Raw genomic sequence first — 19,411 nt, forward strand, 5'->3', positions numbered from 1 at the left:
CCCGGCTCCCCTCTCTCTGTTTTAAACACTGAAACTCCCGGCTCCCCTCTCTCTGTTTTAAGCACTGAAACTCCCGGTTCCCCTCTCGCTGGTTTAAACACTGAAACTCCTGGCTCCCCTCTCGCTGTTTTAAACACTGAAACTCCCGGCTCTCCTCTCCCTGTTTTAAACACTGAAACCCCCGGCTCCCCTCTCACTGTTTTAAACACTGAAACTCCCGGCTCCCCTCTCGCTGGTTTAAACACTGAAACCCCCGGCTGCCCTCTCGCTGTTTTAAACACTGAAACTCCCGGCTCTCCTCTCGCTGTTTTAAACACTGAAACACCCGGCTCGCCTCTCGCTGGTTTAAACACTGAAACTCCCGGCTCCCCTCTCGCTGGTTTAAATACTGAAACTCCCGGCTCTCCTCTCGCTGGTTTAAACACTGAAACTCCCGGCTCCCCTCTCGCTGTTTTAAACACTGAAGCTCCCGGCTCCCTCTCGTTGTTTTAAACACTGAAACTCCCGGCTCCCCTCTCGCTAGTTTAAACACTGAAACTCCCGGCTCTCCTCTCTCTGTTTTAAACACTTAAACCCCCGGCTCCCCTCTCGTTGTTTTAAACACTGAAACTCCCGGCTCTCCTCTCGCTGGTTTAAACACTGAAACTCCCGGCTCCCCTCTCGCTGGTTTAAATACTGAAACTCCCGGCTCTCCTCTCGCTGGTTTAAACACTGAAACTCCCGGCTCCCCTCTCGCTGTTTTAAACACTGAAGCTCCCGGCTCCCTCTCGTTATTTTAAACACTGAAACTCCCGGCTCTCCTCTCGCTGGTTTAAACACTGAAACTCCCGGCTCCCCTCTCGCTGTTTTAAACACTGAAGCTCCCGGCTCCCTCTCGTTATTTTAAACACTGAAACTCCCGGCTCCCCTCTCGCTGGTTTAAACACTGAAACTCCCGGCTCTCCTCTCTCTGTTTTAAACACTTAAACCCCCGGCTCCCCTCTCGCTGTTTTAAACACTGAAACTCCCGGCTCTCCTCTCTCTGTTTTAAACACTGAAACCCCCGGCACCCCTCTCGCTGTTTTAAACACTGAAACTCCCGGCTCCCCACTCGCTGTTTTAAACACTGAAACTCCCGGCTATCCTCTTGCTGTTTTAAACACTGAAACTCCCGGCTCTCCTCTCGCTGTTTTAAGCACTGAAACGCCCGGCTCTCCTCTCTCTGTTTTAAACACTGAAACTCCCTGCTCCCCTCTCGCTGTTTTAAACACTGAAACTCCCGGCTCCCCTCTCGCTGATTTAAACACTGAAACTCCCGGCTCTCCTCTCTCTGTTTTAAACACTGAAACACCCGGCTCCCCTCTCGCTGTTTTAAGCACTGAAACGCCCGGCTCTCCTCTCTCTGTTTTAAACACTGAAACGCCCGGCTCTCCTCTCTCTGTTTTAAACACTGAAACTCCCGGCTCTCCTCTCTCTGTTTTAAACACTGAAACGCCCGGCTCTCCTCTCTCTGTTTTAAACACTGAAACTCCCGTCTCCCCTCTCGCTGGTTTAAACACTGAAACACCCGGCTCCCCTCTCGCTGGTTTAAACACTGAAACTCCCGGCTCCCCTCTCGCTGTTTTAAACACTGAAACGCCCGGCTCTCCTCTCTCTGTTTTAAACACTGAAACTCCCTCCTCCCCTCTCGCTGTTTTAAACACTGAAACTCCCGGCTCCCCTCTCGCTGTTTTAAACACTGAAACTCCCGGCTCTCCTCTCTCTGTTTTAAACACTGAAACACCCGGCTCCCCTCTCGCTGGTTTAAACACTGAAACTCCCGGCTCTCCTCTCGCTGTTTTAAACACTGAAATTCCCGGCTCTCCTCTCGCTGGTTTAAACACTGAAACTCCCGGCTCCCCTCTCGCTGTTTTAAACACTGAAACTCCCGGCTCTCCTCTCCCTGTTTTAAACACTGAAACTCCTGGCTCCCCTCTCGCTGGTTTAAACACTGAAACTCCCGGCTCCCCTTCTGGAGGGCCCTTATACCTCTGGTACGAGACTGCGACTGCCGGGCCCTCACAGCCACGGAACATTATGAGTTACTCATGCGCGATGCCTTCGTTACAGGCATTGCATCGGACCCCATCCGGCAACGACTGCTGGAAGGGGTCGCCCCCGACCTCGCGGCCGCAAAGGCCCTGGCGCTCTCCATGACGGCCGCCTCCCGTAGTGCGCATACTTACTCCGCTAGCCACTCGGCCCACCCGTCCTACCCCTCGTGGACCCCGCAAACGGCTCCCCAGGCCCATCCGTCCTACCCCTCGTGGACCCCGCAAACGGCCCCCCCAGCAGCCAACCCCGCGCACTATGCCTGCGCTGCTCGCCGCACCGCACCCCCTGGGGGTCCCCACTGTTACTTCTGCGGCCAACAGAAGCACCCTCGCCAACGCTGCCCGGCCCGCACAGCGACCTGCAAAGCTTGTGGAAAGAAAGGCCACTTTGCAGCGGTGTGTCAGTCCCGGACGGTCGCCGCTATCGCGCCGCCGGTCCCCACGCCTCAGCCGCTCCCTCAATGGGCCCCGCCGTCCACTTCCCCCGACCCCACGTGCGATCAGTGGGCGCCGCCATCTTTTGCCGCACCGCCACGTGCGCCCCATGGGCGCCGCCATCTTCATCCACCACAGCTATGTGCGTTCCATGGACGCCGCCATTTTACCCACAGATACTGCGGATGCCGCCATCTCGTCTCCAGGGGCCGCCATCACGGGACACGGGTCGCTACCGCTCCTCGTCGGACTCATCTGACTCAACCGCCGACCAACCACTGCTCGCCTCCGTTACGCTCGACCAGTCCCGTCCTCGCAACCTGAAACTCCCGGCTCTCCTCTCACTGTTTTAAACACTGAAACTCCCGGCTGCCCTCTCGCTGGTTTAAACACTGAAACTCCCGGCTCTCCTCTCACTGTTTTAAACACTGAAACTCCCGGCTGCCCGCTCTCTGTTTTAAACACTGAAACTCCCGGCTCCCCTCTCGCTGGTTTAAACACTGAAACTCCCGGCTCCCCTCTCGCTGTTTTAAACACTGAAACTCCCGGCTCCCCTCTCGCTGTTTTAAACACTGAAACTCCCGGCTCTCCTCTCTCTGTTTTAAACACTGAAACTCCCGGCTCCCCTCTCTCTGTTTTAAACACTGAAACTCCCAGCTCTCCTCTCGCTGGTTTAAACACTGAAACTCCCGGCTCTCCTCTCTCTGTTTTAAACACTGAAACTCCCGGCTCTCCTCTCTCTGTTTTAAACACTGAAACTCCCGGCTCTCCTCTCGCTGTTTTAAACACTGTAACTCCCGGCTCCCCTCTCGCTGTTTTAAACACTGAAACTCCCGGCTCCCCTCTCGCTGTTTTAAACACTGAAACTCTCGGCTCCCCTCTCGCTGTTTAAACACTGAAACTCCCGGCTCCCCTCTCGCTGTTTTAAACACTGAAACTCCCGGCTCCCCTCTCTCTGTTTTAAACACTGAAACTCCCGGCTGCCCTCTTGCTGGTTTAAACACTGAAACTCCCGGCTCCCCTCTCGCTGTTTAAACACTGAAACTCCCGGCTCTCCTCTCGCTGGTTTAAACACTGAAACTCCCTGCTCCCCTCTCTCTGTTTTAAACACTGAAACTCCCGGCTCTCCTCTCGCTGTTTTAAACACTGAAACTCCCGGCTCTCCTCTCGCTGTTTTAAACACTGAAACTCACGGCTCCCCTCTCGCTGTTTTAAACACTGAAACTCCCGGCTCCCCTCTCGCTGTTTAAACATTGAAACTCCCGGCTCTCCTCTCTCTGTTTTAAACACTGAAACTCCCGGCTGCCCTCTCGCTGTTTAAACATTGAAACTCCCGGCTCTCCTCTCTCTGTTTTAAACACTGAAACTCCCGGCTCTCCTCTCACTGTTTTAAACACTGAAACTCCCGGCTCTCCTCTCAGTGTTTTAAACACTGAAACTCCTGGCTCCCCTCTCGCTGGTTTAAACACTGAAACTCCCGGCTCCCCTCTCGCTGGTTTAAACACTGAAACTCCCGGCTCCCCTCTCGTTGTTTTAAACACTGAAACTCCCGGCTCCCCTCTCGCTGGTTTAAACACTGAAACTCCCGGCTCTCCTCTTCTGTTTTAAACACTGAAACACCCGGCTCCCCTCTCGCTGTTTTAAGCACTGAAACGCCCGGCTCTCCTCTCTCGGTTTTAAACACTGAAACGCCCGGCTCTCCTCTCTCTGTTTTAAACACTGAAACTCCCGGCTCTCCTCTCCCTGTTTTAAACACTGAAACTCCTGGCTCCCCTCTCGCTGTTTTAAACACTGAAACACCCGGCTCCCCTCTCGCTGGTTTAAACACTGAAACTCCCGGCTCTCCTCTCGCTGTTTTAAACACTGAAACTCCCGGCTCTCCTCTCGCTGGTTTAAACACTGAAACTCCTGGCTCCCCTCTCTCTGTTTTAAACACTGAAACTCCCGGCTCTCCTCTCCCTGTTTTAAACACTGAAACTCCCGGCTCCCCTCTCGCTGGTTTAAACACTGAAACTCCCGGCTCCCCTTCTGGAGGGCCCTTATACCTCTGGTACGAGACTGCGACTGCCGGGCCCTCACAGCCACGGAACATTCTGAGTTACTCATGCACGATGCGTTCGTTACAGGCATTGCATCGGACCCCATCCGGCAACGACTGCTGGAAGGGGTCGCCCCCGACCTCGCGGCCGCAAAGCCCTGGCGCTCTCCATGACGGCCGCCTCCCGTAGTGCGCACACTTACTCCGCTAGCCACTCGGCCCACCCGTCCTACCCCTCGTGGACCCCGCAAACGGCTCCCCAGGCCCATCCGTCCTACCCCTCGTGGACCCCGCAAACGGCCCCCCCAGCAGCCGCCCCCGCGCACTATGCCTGCGCTGCTCGCCGCACCGCACTTCCTGGGGGTCCCCACTGTTACTTCTGCGGCCAACAGAAGCACCCTCGCCAACGCTGCCCGGCCCGCACAGCGACCTGCAAAGCTTGTGGAAAGAAAGGCCACTTTGCAGCGGTGTGTCAGTCCCAGACGGTCGCCGCTATCGCGCCGCCGGTCCCCACGCCTCAGCCGCTCCCTCAATGGGCCCCGCCGTCCACTTCCCCCGACCCCACGTGCGATCAGTGGGCGCCGCCATCTTTTGCCGCACCGCCACGTGCGCCCCATGGGCGCCGCCATCTTCATCCACCACAGCCATGTGCGTTCCATGGGCGCCGCCATTTTGTTCCGACCCCATAACGTGCGCTCCATGGACGCCGCCATTTTACCCACAGGTACTGCGGATGCCGCCATCTCGTCTCCAGGGGCCGCCATCACGGGACACGGGTCGCTATCGCTCCTCGTCGGACTCATCTGACTCAACCGCCGACCAACCACTGCTCGCCTCCGTTACGCTCGACCAGTCCCGTCCTCGCAACCTGAAACTCCCGGCTCTCCTCTCACTGTTTTTAACACTGAAACTCCCGGCTGCCCTCTCGCTGGTTTAAACACTGAAACTCCCGGCTCTCCTCTCACTGTTTTAAACACTGAAACTCCCGGCTGCCCGCTCTCTGTTTTAAACACTGAAACTCCCGGCTCCCCTCTCGCTGGTTTAAACACTGAAACTCCCGGCTCCCCTCTCGCTGTTTTAAACACTGAAACTCCCGGCTCCCCTCTCGCTGTTTTAAACACTGAAACTCCCGGCTCCCCTCTCTCTGTTTTTAACACTGAAACTCCCGGCTCTCCTCTCTCTGTTTTAAACACTGAAACTCCCGGCTCTCCTCTCGCTGGTTTAAACTCTGAAACACCCGGCTCCCCTCTCGCTGTTTTAAACACTGAAACTCCCGGCTCTCCTCTCGCTGTTTTAAACACTGAATCTCCCGGCTCTCCTCTCGCTGTTTTAAACACTGAAACTCCCGGCTCTCCTCTCTCTGTTTTAAACACTGAAACTCCCGGCTCTCCTCTCGCTGGTTTAAACTCTGAAACACCCGGCTCCCCTCTCGCTGTTTTAAACACTGAAACTCCCGGCTCTCCTCTCGCTGTTTTAAACACTGAATCTCCCGGCTCTCCTCTCGCTGTTTTAAACACTGAAACTCCCGGCTCTCCTCTCTCTGTTTTAAACACTGAAACTCCCGGCTCCCCTCTCGCTGTTTAAACACTGAAACACCCGGCTCTCCTCTCGCTGTTTTAAACACTGAAACTCCCGGCTCCCCTCTCGCTGGTTTAAACACTGAAACTCCCTGCTCCCCTCTCGCTGGTTTAAACACTGAAACTCCCGGCTCCCCTCTCGCTGTTTTAAACACTGAAACTCCCGGCTCTCCTCTCCCTGTTTTAAACACTGAAACACCCGGCTCCCCTCTCGCTGTTTTAAACACTGAAACTCCCGGCTCTCCTCTCGCTGTTTAAACACTGAAACTCCTGGCTCCCCTCTCTCTGTTTTAAACACTGAAACTCCCGGCTCGCCTCTCACTGTTTTAAACTCTGAAACACCCGGCTCCCCTCTCGCTGTTTGAAACACTGAAACTCCCGGCTCCCTTCTCTCTGTTTTAAACACTGAAACTCCCAGGTCTCCTCTCGCTGGTTTAAACACTGAAACTCCCGGCTCTCCTCTCTCTGTTTAAACACTGAAACTCCCGGCTCCCCTCTCGCTGTTTTAAACACTGAAACTCCCGGCTCCCCTCTCGCTGTTTAAACACTGAAACTCCCGGCTCTCCTCTCGCTGTTTTAAACACTGAAACTCCCGGCTCCCCTCTCGCTGTTTTAAATACTGAAACTCCCGGCTCCCCTCTCGCTGTTTAAACACTGAAACTCCCGGCTCTCCTCTCTCTGTTTTAAACACTGAAACTCCCGGCTCCCCTCTCGCTGTTTAAACACTGAAACACCCTGCTCCCCTCTCGCTGTTTTAAACACTGAAACTCCCGGCTCTCCTCTCGCTGTTTAAACACTGAAACTCCCGGCTCCCCTCTCGCTGGTTTAAACACTGAAACTCCCGGCTCTCCTCTCGCTGTTTTAAACACTGAAACTCCCGGCTCCCCTCTCGCTGTTTTAAACACTGAAACTCCCGGCTCTCCTCTCACTGTTTTAAACACTGAAACTCCCGGCTCCCCTCTCGCTGTTTTAAACACTGAAACTCCCGGCTCTCCTCTCGCTGGTTTAAACACTGAAACTCCCTGCTCCCCTCTCGCTGGTTTAAACACTGAAACTCCCGGCTCCCCTCTCGCTGTTTTAAACACTGAAACTCCCGGCTCCCCTCTCGCTGTTTTAAACACTGAAACTCCCGGCTCGCCTCTCTCTGTTTTAAACACTGAAACTCCCGGCTCCCCCTTCCTGTTTGAAACACTGAAACTCCCGGCTCCCTTCTCTCTGTTTTAAACACTGAAACTCCCAGCTCTCCTCTCGCTGGTTTAAACACTGAAACCCCCGGCTCTCCTCTCTCTGTTTAAACACTGAAACTCGCGGCTCTCCTCTCGCTGGTTTGAACACTGAAACTCCCGGCTCCCCTCTCGCTGTTTAAACACTGAAACTCCCGGCTCTCCTCTCGCTGTTTTAAACACTGAAACTCCCGGCTCTCCTCTCTCTGTATTAAACACTGAAACTCCCGGCTCCCCCTCCCTGTTTGAAACACTGAAACTCCCGGCTCCCCTCTCACTGTTTTAAACACTGAAACTCCCGGCTCTCCTCTCGCTGTTTTAAACACTGAAACTCCTGATGCACCATCGATTGCACGCGAGGCGAGTGATTTACCAATGTCAGGGTTTAATTAACTAGAACACAGCCTGGCGATCGTCTACAGTGGAAAGGAACGATCGTCAGGCTTCTGAGCATTTATACCTCGTTGATAGAGGCGTGGTTAACTCAGCCTCTCGGCCAATCGGTCGAGAGGCACATGACCGACCAGGGCCAATGGTAAGCCGACGTTCTGGCCCAATGGCAGACGAGTATGCAGATCATATCATCACAACTCCCGGCTCCCCCTCACTGTTTTAAACACTGAAACTCCCGGCTCATCTCTCGCTGGTTTAAACACTGAAACTCCCGGCTCCCCTCTCTCTGTTTTAAACACTGAAACTCCCGGCTCTCCTCTCGCTGTTTTAAACACTGAAACTCCCGGCTCCCCTCTCACTGTTTTAAACACTGAAACTCCCGGCTCTCCTCTCGCTGTAGATTCGATACGTTAGATATGTCGAAATTATTCCTTCTGGTGAGAGAATCCAGAACCAGATGACATAATCTTAAACAATATTAGGTTAATTGGGGATGAAAGCATTGTTCCCACATAAAGGACACTGTGAATCTGGGACTTCCAAGTCTCGGATTGACATCCTTTTGAAGTTCCGATGATAGATTCTTGTTAATAAAGGACATGAATCAAAGGTGGATAAATGGAGTAGAGGTACAGATCAACCATCATCTAACTGAATGATGGGATGGGTTTGAAGGGCTGACAGTCTATTCCTGTTCCTATCTTCCTGTTATGCACAAAGGATTATCAAGGCCACGGACCTATGGTGATAGAATGAATCAAATCGTATTTTTAGTTTATAGATTCTGAGATTTGGATCAATGGTTTGTGGATCTATTATATTGCTGTTCAAGGGAAGTTGGAGGATGTATCTGATAAAGAAAGGATTATGTACTGAAATGGAGACTGTGGTATTCCAATGGGACATGTTAGGGTTTTGTAGTAATCCACGGGAGGCAGGAGTTCCGTCACCACACTAATATTTATTTACAAATAACGATATTACAGGAGCAGCTACAAACAGTGCTGCTAGCAGTCCAGTCAACTAAAGACTGGCTCACAAAGCCTACACAGGTGATTATATGGGCTCCCTCAATGACCTATCATTGAGGGAGCTCATACTCCAATTGGCCAACCAATAAAGCCAATTGGAGTTCATTACAGGTTTGGAGAACTGTTTGGGAATGAAGAGAAGGTATATGAAAATGTTAATGAGAGTAACTGAACAATTGCATGAAATAGCATGTTGGACGTTTTTCAATATGCAAGGTGTTTAAGCTCTAAACAAAAGGAACAAAGTTAAAATAAATATAAAAATGTTGTTCATTAGTGTGCATTTCATATATATATGTAAAGTGACACAGTGGTTAGCACTGCTGCCTCAATTCCAGCATTGGGTCACTGTCTGTGCGGAGTCTGCATTTATCCACCTCCACTTTAAATACTTTGAATGATCCAGCCACCACCACCCTCTGTGAGGAGAAATGTCTGCACATCTCAGTTTTAAATGGCATGTCCTTTATCTTGTAGCTATGTTTGAGACTCTCCCACTAGTGAAAACATCTCACTATCTACCCTGTCAGACCCCTTCAGGGTGTTATATGTTTGAATAAGGTCACCCCTCACTCTTCTAAACTCCAAGCAATACAGACCCAGACTATTAGTCTCTCTTGATAGGACAACTGCCTCATCGCTGGAATTAGCCTGCTGAATCTCCTTTTGACTTCCTCCCATGTTACTATATCCTTTTTTAGGTAAGGGGACCTAACCTATCTGCAGTACACCAGGTGAGGCCTCACCAACCCCCTCTATAATTGCAACAAAACCTCCCTACTTTTAAACTCCAATCCCTTTGCAATGATTGGAGGATCACATTTCCTTCGACCTGTATGTCAAGCGCTGATAAGCCCCCTGACCTTCCCCAACCAACGCTTCAAACATGACCAGCTGCAACAAAGAGAGATAAGAGGGGGTTGGAGAGAGGAATGTCGGGCATTAAACACAGCCCACCAGCCTATGGAAGAGATGTGGGATATTTACTCAATTTCCTGCGGTGAATACAATGACCCACGACCACAGAGCAGAAACATTGGGTGGAATTCTCCCATCCTGCCCCGTGGCGGGTTTGGTGGTAGGCATGAGCGGATAATCTAGCGGGGGCCAAAAAGTCGCATATCCACCAGTGTAAAAATACATTGCAAATCTCCCAGTGGTGGGTTAATGGTGGGTCCCGCTGGCTGGTGCGGTGAACGCTATTTTCATTCATTTGCCTGTCATGACCGCTCATTAAAACAGGCCGCTGGAATCCCATCAGGATTTCCAATCTTGCATCACACCTGCTGGAAATTACGTCGGTCTAAAACCCGATTGATAAAGAATGGGGTGCACAAGGTGCAAGAGACTTTGATGTGAGCGCAACATACCAAGCCCACCTGCCATAGTGCTACCCACTGTGCCATGGCAGACTGCTTCCTGCCCTCCATCTCCATGCCGAGCTGGTCTTCATGGATCACACCGTGCTGCTGGACACGGACCCTTGTCTGTCACTAACTTGGATCAGTGCGGTGCCTGGAGCTGAGGGGGTACAGGGTCTCCTCCTCCATGCTCCCCTCCCCACAACCCCCACCCCCCACTCTGGGGCCACACACCTGTGTCTAACTCCTCAACAGGGACTCATGCGGCCACCAAAGATTTGAGGCTTGACTGGGGTTGGGGTGCAAGGTGAGTCCAGGAGGGAAATGCGGACCAGCTCAATGCTCTCATCCTAAAGTGCATGTCTCGGTTTGGGCCTCCGTAAGTTAGGAAACTCAGGTGTGCAGAGAGCCACATTGCTGATGAGCCCTCTTCAGCCATTGCTGTCGCTTGAGGACTCAGGTTTGAGAACCCATCTATCATACAGTCCAAATAAAGAATTACGCACCTCTCCCTGACAACGCACAAGGGTCCGGAAAAGAATTGCTCTGAGATGGAGATGGGATGAATGTTAATGTTTAAAGGGATACCGTGAGCGTGAGAAGGGTTGAACCTTGGAATAAGAGGATTGCAAAGATCCGATCCAAAATTGCTTTCCTCTGACCATTCCATTCACATACTCATGGAATGGTTTTCAACAAGCGTGAATTATTCACAGCCAACGAGCACCCATGACCCTGAGCTGACATCAATACTTTTGAACTTTCCTAACCCTGACGCTAGGTCTTGGGGCAGCCAAACATCCACAGCCGGGCCGAATGCAGCCTGCTCACTACTACGTCCCGATGCCTGGAATGACCTTGGCCGACGTCCTCTGGAGATTTGAGCTGTGGCGGGACCCAGATTCATAAGTTCGGCGGCACGGTAGCACAGTGATTAGCACTGTTGCTTCACAGCGCCAGGGTCCCAGGTTCGATTCCCGTCTTGGGTCACTGTCTGTGTGGAGTCTGCACATTCTTCCCGTGTCTGCGTCGGTTTCCTCCGGGTGCTCCGGTTTCTTCCCACAAGTCCCGAAAGATGTGCTGTTAGGTGAATTGGACATTCTGGATTCTCCCTCTGTGTACCCGAACAGGCGCTGGAGTGTAGCAACTAGGGTCTTTTCACAGTAACTTCATTGCAGTATTAATATAAGCCTACTTGTGACAATAATAAAGATTGATTCGGGCAGAAGCAACCTCGGCACCTGGCACTACCTAAGTTGGTATGGGCTTGGGCAGTGAGGCTCTGAGTGGTGATACCCCTGTGGTGTGTCCTGTGTGGAGACCACCGAGTTGTCTGACTGATGCTCATCTTCCAGTGGGTACCAGAGGACCCTAGCCTGACTCCTGAAGGAGATTGGGTACCTGGAGGGAGGTCAAGGTGCCTGGGCCCCATATGGCCTAAATCCTGATGGTGGCCACCAGAATGTGAGGCTATAGAGTGCAGGGGCTACTGCAAATCCAGCAGCATCTGCTGGACCAGGGTCTCCATGGTGGTTGCCAACCTTCCCATGATGGCCTTGAGGTGCTCGGATGTCAGAGCCATGACATCAGACAGAACACAGACGGACTCCTCCATTGTTCTCTCTAGACGGCTGAGATACTCTCAAAGCTCTGCCCCATGATCCGCTGCCTGCCTTTGCATTTCACCATTGAGCTGGCAGCCACTTCCAGAGGCTCATCTGACTGTGACTGAGCAGGTGGCTGGTCCCCATTAGCCCTCCGAGAGCCGGAGACCTCGGGCTGCTGCAGGGACGGGTCTGAGAGGTGTTCTCCATAAAGTGACCCCGAGCCTAACCTTTGAACTACTCTCCGTCAGTGTGTGACTCTGCGCTGGTGGAGGGTGTGGGTGAGCACTTTGATCGTTCCTCCTGATAACCCCTCATCCTCAGACAGGCTCCAGGTGCTGCTCAGCTAGCCTGATATCGAACAAATACCAGAGGACTGTTCTATTGGATGAGCTGACGCTGATTCCCACTTCCCAGCTCTCAGTGTGAATTGCAGGATTGGGTGGTGACCGGAGCTGAGTTCTGTATGAGGTTGTTGGAAGGGACCAAGCTGTCCATTGCCACAGGAGCTACCCCTGTCGTCACCAGAAAGCTCTCCTGCAGCCTCCTCGAAGTCAAGGATGAGGATCTCTGCCATCCCTCCTCCAGTCCAGGCTCCCTCTCGCTTGTTCTGTGGAAGTCTGGCCTGTATGGAGACAAAAGAAGGAGATATGATCAAAGAGGATGAAGTAGAGGTTGGCTGGAATGCTGTGTGTGGGGCACCATCTCCGGAAGGGATAGAATGGAGTGTGAGCAACAAGACAGTTGGGATGGTGGTGTTGTGAATGTCTTGTTCAGAGGGAAAGTGTTGATGTGCGTCCCCCTCGACTGAATGTGTGAGATCTGTGAACAGAGTAGTTGTTTCAGTACATGATGACCCGCTGAGAGTTTGATAGTCAATGGAGCTGAGGGAGGACTTACCCTGGCGGAGCAGATGGAACCATTCATCTCTTTCCTGCACAGTGTGGAGTATCGTGGGTGGGTATCAACCGTGCAGACCTCCTGGGAAATGGCCTCCCAGGTTAGAGAGTTGAGTTTGGTGTGCTTTCTTGAGCCATCCCATGGGTAGAGGACATGTCTGTGGACCTGGACTCCCTTCCTCGAGGGCCTGGGCGATGAAAATAGATGCTGCCTTCTTCTTGAGGCTATTTGCCTTTTGCTTCTGGGGCCTCCTGGCATGTTGGTGGGTCTCCTGAAGGCAGGTGGGTTGGTGATAGTGATGAGTGTGCTGCGCTGGTTAAACATGGCACTGGGACCTTCAAACCTGCCAGCTGACAAAGGTGGCCGAATCAGCTCCCGGCCTGTCAGGTGACTTGGAGGGGATGTGCCTGTGCATAATTAATGAGCTGCCAAGCGCAGAATCTGCCACAGGATCCCGCCATTCTGGCCAGCGGGAAAAGCTACGCCAGAGCCGTCCGCCAACACATAGTCTCCTAAAGGAAGAATTCCACCATTAACTCTGCTTTTCCTGCTGCAGATGCTGCCCAACCCGCTGACTATTTCCAGCATTTTTTGTTTTTCTGAAACTCGTTATTCATTACACCAACTGTTACTGTGTTTAACACGCTTGACACTGCCTGTCTCTCTGTTATACTTTTGTTGATCCTAAATATTTCTTCCTTTTTACTACCCTCCAAACCGTCTCTTGGACTCGGGACAATGTTTGCCCAGTGCTTAGGTTTAATTTGGGTTTAATACCATGTATTAGTGGATTTGATTTAATATGTCACTCTATGCTTGATGCACAATCAATGGACACGAAACGAAGGAATAGTCCGAAGCGAAGGCTTTAGTCAGCAAGAAGTGTGCCAAGCAGCAGGAGTACAGAAATGACCTGGCTGCTGGGGAACACGGGTTCTTATACCCCGCCTCGGAGGCAGAGCTACCTTCCTCTCGACCAATGCGAATACAGAGGACACGATACTTGGGCCAATGGGCAGCGAGCCCTCTGCACCAATGGCAGCTCACACTCCCAGGTACCGTAATACCCCTAGTCATACTACCACAATGCTTACTCTAGTATTACCTTCAGTATTTATATTCTACTCTGCAACTTTAGGGACTTTCAGGCTGGGCACTTATTAACAGCCAGGAAGTGTGGCAGTCATTTCCCAGTATACAGGATCACGGACATTCTGCATGAAAATATGAATTAAGAAGTCGAAGGGGACAGACAGTAAGCATAACTTTATAACCAATTACTCGCTGAGCGTTAAATCATGGGAGAAGTCAATTTTGGGAGCCAACTTTGTGAGAGGAAGGGCTTTAAAGAAATGACAATATCAGAAAAGTAAACTGAGTAGTAGATTTCAAAGCAAGAATATTAAGATGGGAAATGTGCAGTCAGAGCTTGAGAATCAGGCTGGAGTGGAAGGAAGATGGGTATTGAATTTGCAAACCCCTAGCAGAACTTTGAGCATGATTTCAGGAGGATGGCTGTTGTGAGGGACAGCCAGTAATTCCTTCATTGCGACTCACAATGAAGAGCATTGATTCACTCTAATAGAGTTAACTGAGTGAGCAAAATAATTAGACACAAAACAAGTTTATCAGCCAGGACAGGTGACAACAATGGACACATTTTAAAAATATTTCTCGAAGTAGCATGTTATTGTTTTGAAACATGAATAATTATTTAGATTTGCAAAGGTCAGTTTGAAATTGAATACAGTTAGAGCAAAGTAGAGTTTGAATAAATTCTCTGATTTCAAATTTACCTTAAATTGTGAACCCCTCAATATATCGCTAAGTGCAATTAAAATAATGCTAATTTAATCGGTATTTTTAAAACAGTAATGGAAATATTGAGATTTGTGCATGTTTAATTTTCATAGAATCCCTACAATGCAGAAGGAGGCCATTCAGCCCATTGAGTCTACACTGGCCCTTGGAAAGAGCATCCTACCTAAGCCCACGACTCCACCCTATTCCCGTAACCCCACCTACCCTTTCTGGACACTAAGGGAAATATAGCATGGCCAATCCACCTAACCTGTGGGAGGAAACCGGAGCACCTGGAGGCAATCCACGCAAACACGGGGAGAACATGAAAATTCCACACAGTCACCTGAGGCCGGAATTGAACCCGGGTCCCTGGAGCTGTGAGGCAGCAGTGCTAACCACTGTGCCACCATGCCGCCCAAAAATAACGAACAGGCATACTGAACCCACACGTCCTAACACCACATTTGCTGTTCTGATCCCCGTCACATTTTGGGCGGGATTCACCACCGGGGGGATTCTCTGCTGTGCTAGCAGCTCATCCACGCCCACAGGTGTCCTGCTGCGATGGGGTGGCCACAATGGGAAATTCCATTGGTAGGTGGCGGGAACGGTAAAACCTCGCTGCCGGCCAAGGTGCACAGCCGAGAAATCCATGACTGGTGGACCGGAGAATCCAGCCATTTGACTCTGTTCCTTGATGCAATGCCACTCGCCTGCTTTATCTGCTAAGATATTTCAAATAGCAAGTTACATCTTGGTTCAATAAATAACGACAGTAAAACATTTAAGTAAAGTTTGAGCTGGACCTTTATCTTTTGTCCGACGCCGCCTGGCTGGATCCGGAGACTGACGAACACTGGAGGAGGCGCCAATGATTCCAGAACGGCTGATATTTCCAATTCCACATTCGGGATTGGCAGATGCAAGGCCTTTTCTATCCATGGGATTTGGCAAGAATTTCAAACCTTTGTTCTTGGAAAACCTGCTCAAGTTGAATTTTTCTCTTGAGGGAAGGGAGAAGGAGCTATCCATCTTGTTTTTTTCAATGCTCTTGTCCCGCCTTATCAAAGGCAGAGTTACATTTTGGTTTGATGATAAGGTGGAGCGCACATTCTTGGGTAAGCTCGGTTCTCCCAGGATGATGAGATGATGCTCTTTACTGATATTTTCACCCCATCTAATAGCTATGGTGCCATTCACTTGGCTTTTTAACGCATTGGAAGCATTTCTTTGCAACAGCTTTCTCCGAACATCCTTCTCCCCCAGTTCCACAGGGAATGGGTTTGCCATCAAATTCTGCCCAAGAGCAGGGTTGAAACCTGTCTCGTTGTGTGCCGTTGTGGACATCATCCCTTCCCGCATCCTCAAGATATTTTTGGAAGGAACTTTGGTTTTTCGCCTCCGGTGACCTTTGCACTTTTGACATTTCTTTTTGTTTTTCCTCTTCATCCTTTGGATTGAGTTTGGCAACAAATTAAGAGAGGTGGCCATTTGGTTCTGTCTGCTGGTTGCTATGGGGCCTGATGTGGGTTTGGGCCCGGATTCCATTTCAAAAATGGGCTGGCTGTAGTTATATTTGGATTGATGGTGTAAAATGGCCTGCGACACCAGTTCAGTGGGATTGCAGCTGAGAGAGAGAGAGAGATACAGAAACACAAGTCGGTTAAACCTTAGCGGAGGAGAAACTTGCACCATCAACAGTCTATTCCTTCAATTTACCCAAGAGATTTTAATCCAGCTCCTCCTGGATCCTAATCTCCACACAAAGCCACCTCTTTTTCAGGGGCAATTTAGCGTTACCAATCCACCTACCCTACATTTCTTAGGGTTGTGGGGGTGAGTCCCACACAGACACGGGGAGAATGTGCAAACTCCACACGGACAGTGACCCGGGGCCGGGATTGAACCCGGGTCCTCAGAGCCATGAGGCAGCAGTGCTAAGGACTGCACCACCGTGCCACCCGGACACAAAACTACCTTTAATTCAACACAAATTTGCTCTGAAATGGATGGCAGCCAAAAGCTTGTCTATCAGATTAAAATGGCATTCGAGTATAACAGGGGTTGTTTTAGCTGAGCTTAGAAATGAGGCGCAATGGCCTTCAATTTGCTCGATGCTTGAAGCATAATGCAGGGTAACAGGGGATCCAAAGAAGTCAGGTAAGGAGATTAAGAACAGTTAGGACTCTTGGATCTCAGCCCTGAAGTGTCAAGCAGGTGAATTATTATTGGGGTTGGGGTTGGGTGACTCTTTCATCCACCCTAGAGAAGTCCAATGGTATGGGAAAGTGATAGGGATGTCACCGCACACCACCAAAATTCCAGTGGCTCCTGCCTCCTGAGTGCTCACGTTCCAGATACCAAAAAGATACAAGTGCTAGGTACATGCGAAGTTCAAGCATGGCCAACATGGTGTTCAGGACTAGGCTTTTCTAAAGAACACTGGCACTATCAGGTAAATCAGGAGGGCCGTGTGCCAACATACTAATAAGGTTCATTATCTGGTATCTCAGCTCACAAGTGACTTGCCAGTGCCATATCTCCTCACCCCTCAAGCAAGTATCTCAATTGGCATATTGACTTGAGTGTCCGTCAGCACTATTCAAAATGGTTCATCTCACCCTGACCCTAGATACGCCAATGAGATTGGGTGCCTTAGCTCCTGGGTGAATCTTTGGGCTTCCATAGGGGGTCTACACTTAGTCACAATACCCCTGGAAAAAAAAGAAGGAAAGATCTTGGTTTCCCACTTGTGCTTAACACCCAAACATCTTCCTCGAATGCGTGTGTGTGGTTGTTGGGTACACACTGGATTGAACTTGACTGTGTTGCTCTTGGCAGGTGCTGAAACCCGTTGCCTAGATTAATGCCTGAGGGATCATTTGCAATCTCACTTCAGAATTTTATCTGCTGTTTGCAAACACCGGGAATTAGGTACAAGAGTTACCAGGTCCCTCATTAAATTTTAATGCAGGGGAAATCCTGCACAGGCCCACTCACCCACGGGCTGAATTCCCGATATGTGTTCCTGATTGGCAAAGCTCTGTGCTGGGAAATGCAGATTCTAAAATTTACCCTATGAAGAATTGTCACTTGGAATGTGATCAGTTACCAGGGATATAATAAAAGAGATTGGGAAGGGCGGGAAGGGAGGGAAGAACATGTATTGATAGTCTCACCGTCTCCACCAAGTGTTTATAGCACAATGTTCAACGAGTTCCAGATTGAAACAGGGGACCTGCAGGATGCTGAAAATGTTATTCCAACCAGTGTGGACATAGTATCGTTCACATTCAGGAGACATTTTCTGAACCTGAGGTCAGGGGGAAATAAAGTTAACAAAGAGTTAATTTGCATGATGCTGAATTTCCCAGTGTTGATGTTAACAAGGCTACCTGAACCACTGTTCCTTGTTTCTTTGCCTCTCTCTCCCGTCTCCTCTGCTTCCAATCATCCAGCCAAGCCAACTTACATTTCTATCCTCTTTTGTACTTTGCCCCACCTCGTCAAGTTCCTACTCTAACCCATCACTATTCCTTTGACTTCCTGTTCTCCAGCCTCCATTTGAAGCTTTAATACCACCTCAATAAATCCATTTCATCTGTCTCTGTGAGTATTCTCCAAAAGGCCCATCAAGGCACCCATCACTGCTTCCTCCTAAGAATCAACCATTCCTGCCACATCCCCACAGGCACAGCCGCTGGGCACTGACCTCACCTACATCCTTCCCTCACCTGTTAGCTACAAGTTTTTGAATTGCAGTTCAGCATACTCCAACCATTGCTCAGATCGTCTGAAGAACGGCAATCATTGTTGGATTGATGCTCTGCTCAAACCTTCCCCCGACTCAATGCTTCTCCATATTTCTTGCTGGGTTTTCCAATCCCGGCTTTCCCAGAAATGTGGAGCACAGTGTCCCTCAGGGAACTCCATCGCAGTTGAGTGGAGTTGAGGGGAAGACAGGACATGCCCCCTTTTCACAGCACTTGCTGGCATGTGGTAAATTTAAAGGTCCATTATGAACGTTACTGAATAAGTGAATGGGTAGGATGGGAAGACCATAAGACATGGGAACAGAATTAGGCCATTCAGCCCGAGTCTGCTCCTCCATTCAATCATATGTTTCTCATCCCCATTCTCCTGCGTTCTCGCCATAACCCCTGATATCCTTATTAATCAAGAAACTATCTATCTCTGTCTTAAAGATATTCAATGTTTTGGCCTCTACAGCCTTCTGCAGAAAAGAGTTCCACAGATTCACCACCATCTGGCTGAAGAAATTCCTCCTCATCTGTTTTAAATGATCGTCCCTTCAGTCTGAGGCTGTGACCTCAGGTTCTAGATTTTCCTACTCGTGGAAACATCCTCTCCGCGCCTATTCTACCTAGGCCTCTCAATATCCTGTAAGTTTCAAGAAGATCCCCCTCATCCTTCTAAACTCCAACGAGTACAGACCCAGAGTTCTGAACTCTGAGGTGGGTAGGTGAGTAAGGTAGTAAGGTAGTCGATGGGTTGGGTAGCTTGGTGGGGAGGGGCAGTCGGGTCAGGTCGAGGTGTTCGTTGGGTAACCAAAGGAATAGTCAAGAGGTCAGAGGGATAGTCTAGAGGATTGAGGAATCTATGGATGGGGGGACTGCCAAGCACTCAGGGAGATAGCCATGGGTAGTTGGGGATAAATCGGGGATCAATGGTAGTCTGGGTGTCAGGAGAGATAGTTGGAAATGAGAGGGGTAAAGGGGGTCAGTATGAATGAGTGATGGGGTTACGCAGGAATTAGACAGATTTTCCTGTCTAACATTTCCCATAGGTTTGAACACCATGAGCCAAATCTAGCAAACAATTACCACACTGGTACCTTTCTTTTGGGACCTTTTCTTTGAATTTAACGTAGACGTATGAGGTCTGACTCAGACAGATTTCTAATGCTTTCCATCTCTGTATAACAGCTCAATTCTCCTGCAAGAGCTCTGCTTT

At 50.3% G+C, this 19,411-nt stretch overlaps 1 protein-coding gene across 1 annotated transcript in view; it reads right to left on the reverse strand.

Moving 5' to 3' along the window:
- The window catches only part of pla2g3 (phospholipase A2 group III), a 67,590-nt gene that overhangs the window by 14,158 nt on the left and 34,021 nt on the right, over positions 1-19,411 (reverse strand). The window contains 3 exon segments of the mRNA XM_038819832.1: positions 15,244-16,064; positions 17,617-17,692; positions 17,695-17,750. Of these exon segments, the coding sequence (XP_038675760.1) occupies positions 15,244-16,064; positions 17,617-17,692; positions 17,695-17,750 (953 nt within the window).

This window comes from Scyliorhinus canicula, chromosome 1, assembly GCF_902713615.1.
Source record: "Scyliorhinus canicula chromosome 1, sScyCan1.1, whole genome shotgun sequence".
Lineage (NCBI taxonomy): Eukaryota > Metazoa > Chordata > Chondrichthyes > Carcharhiniformes > Scyliorhinidae > Scyliorhinus > Scyliorhinus canicula.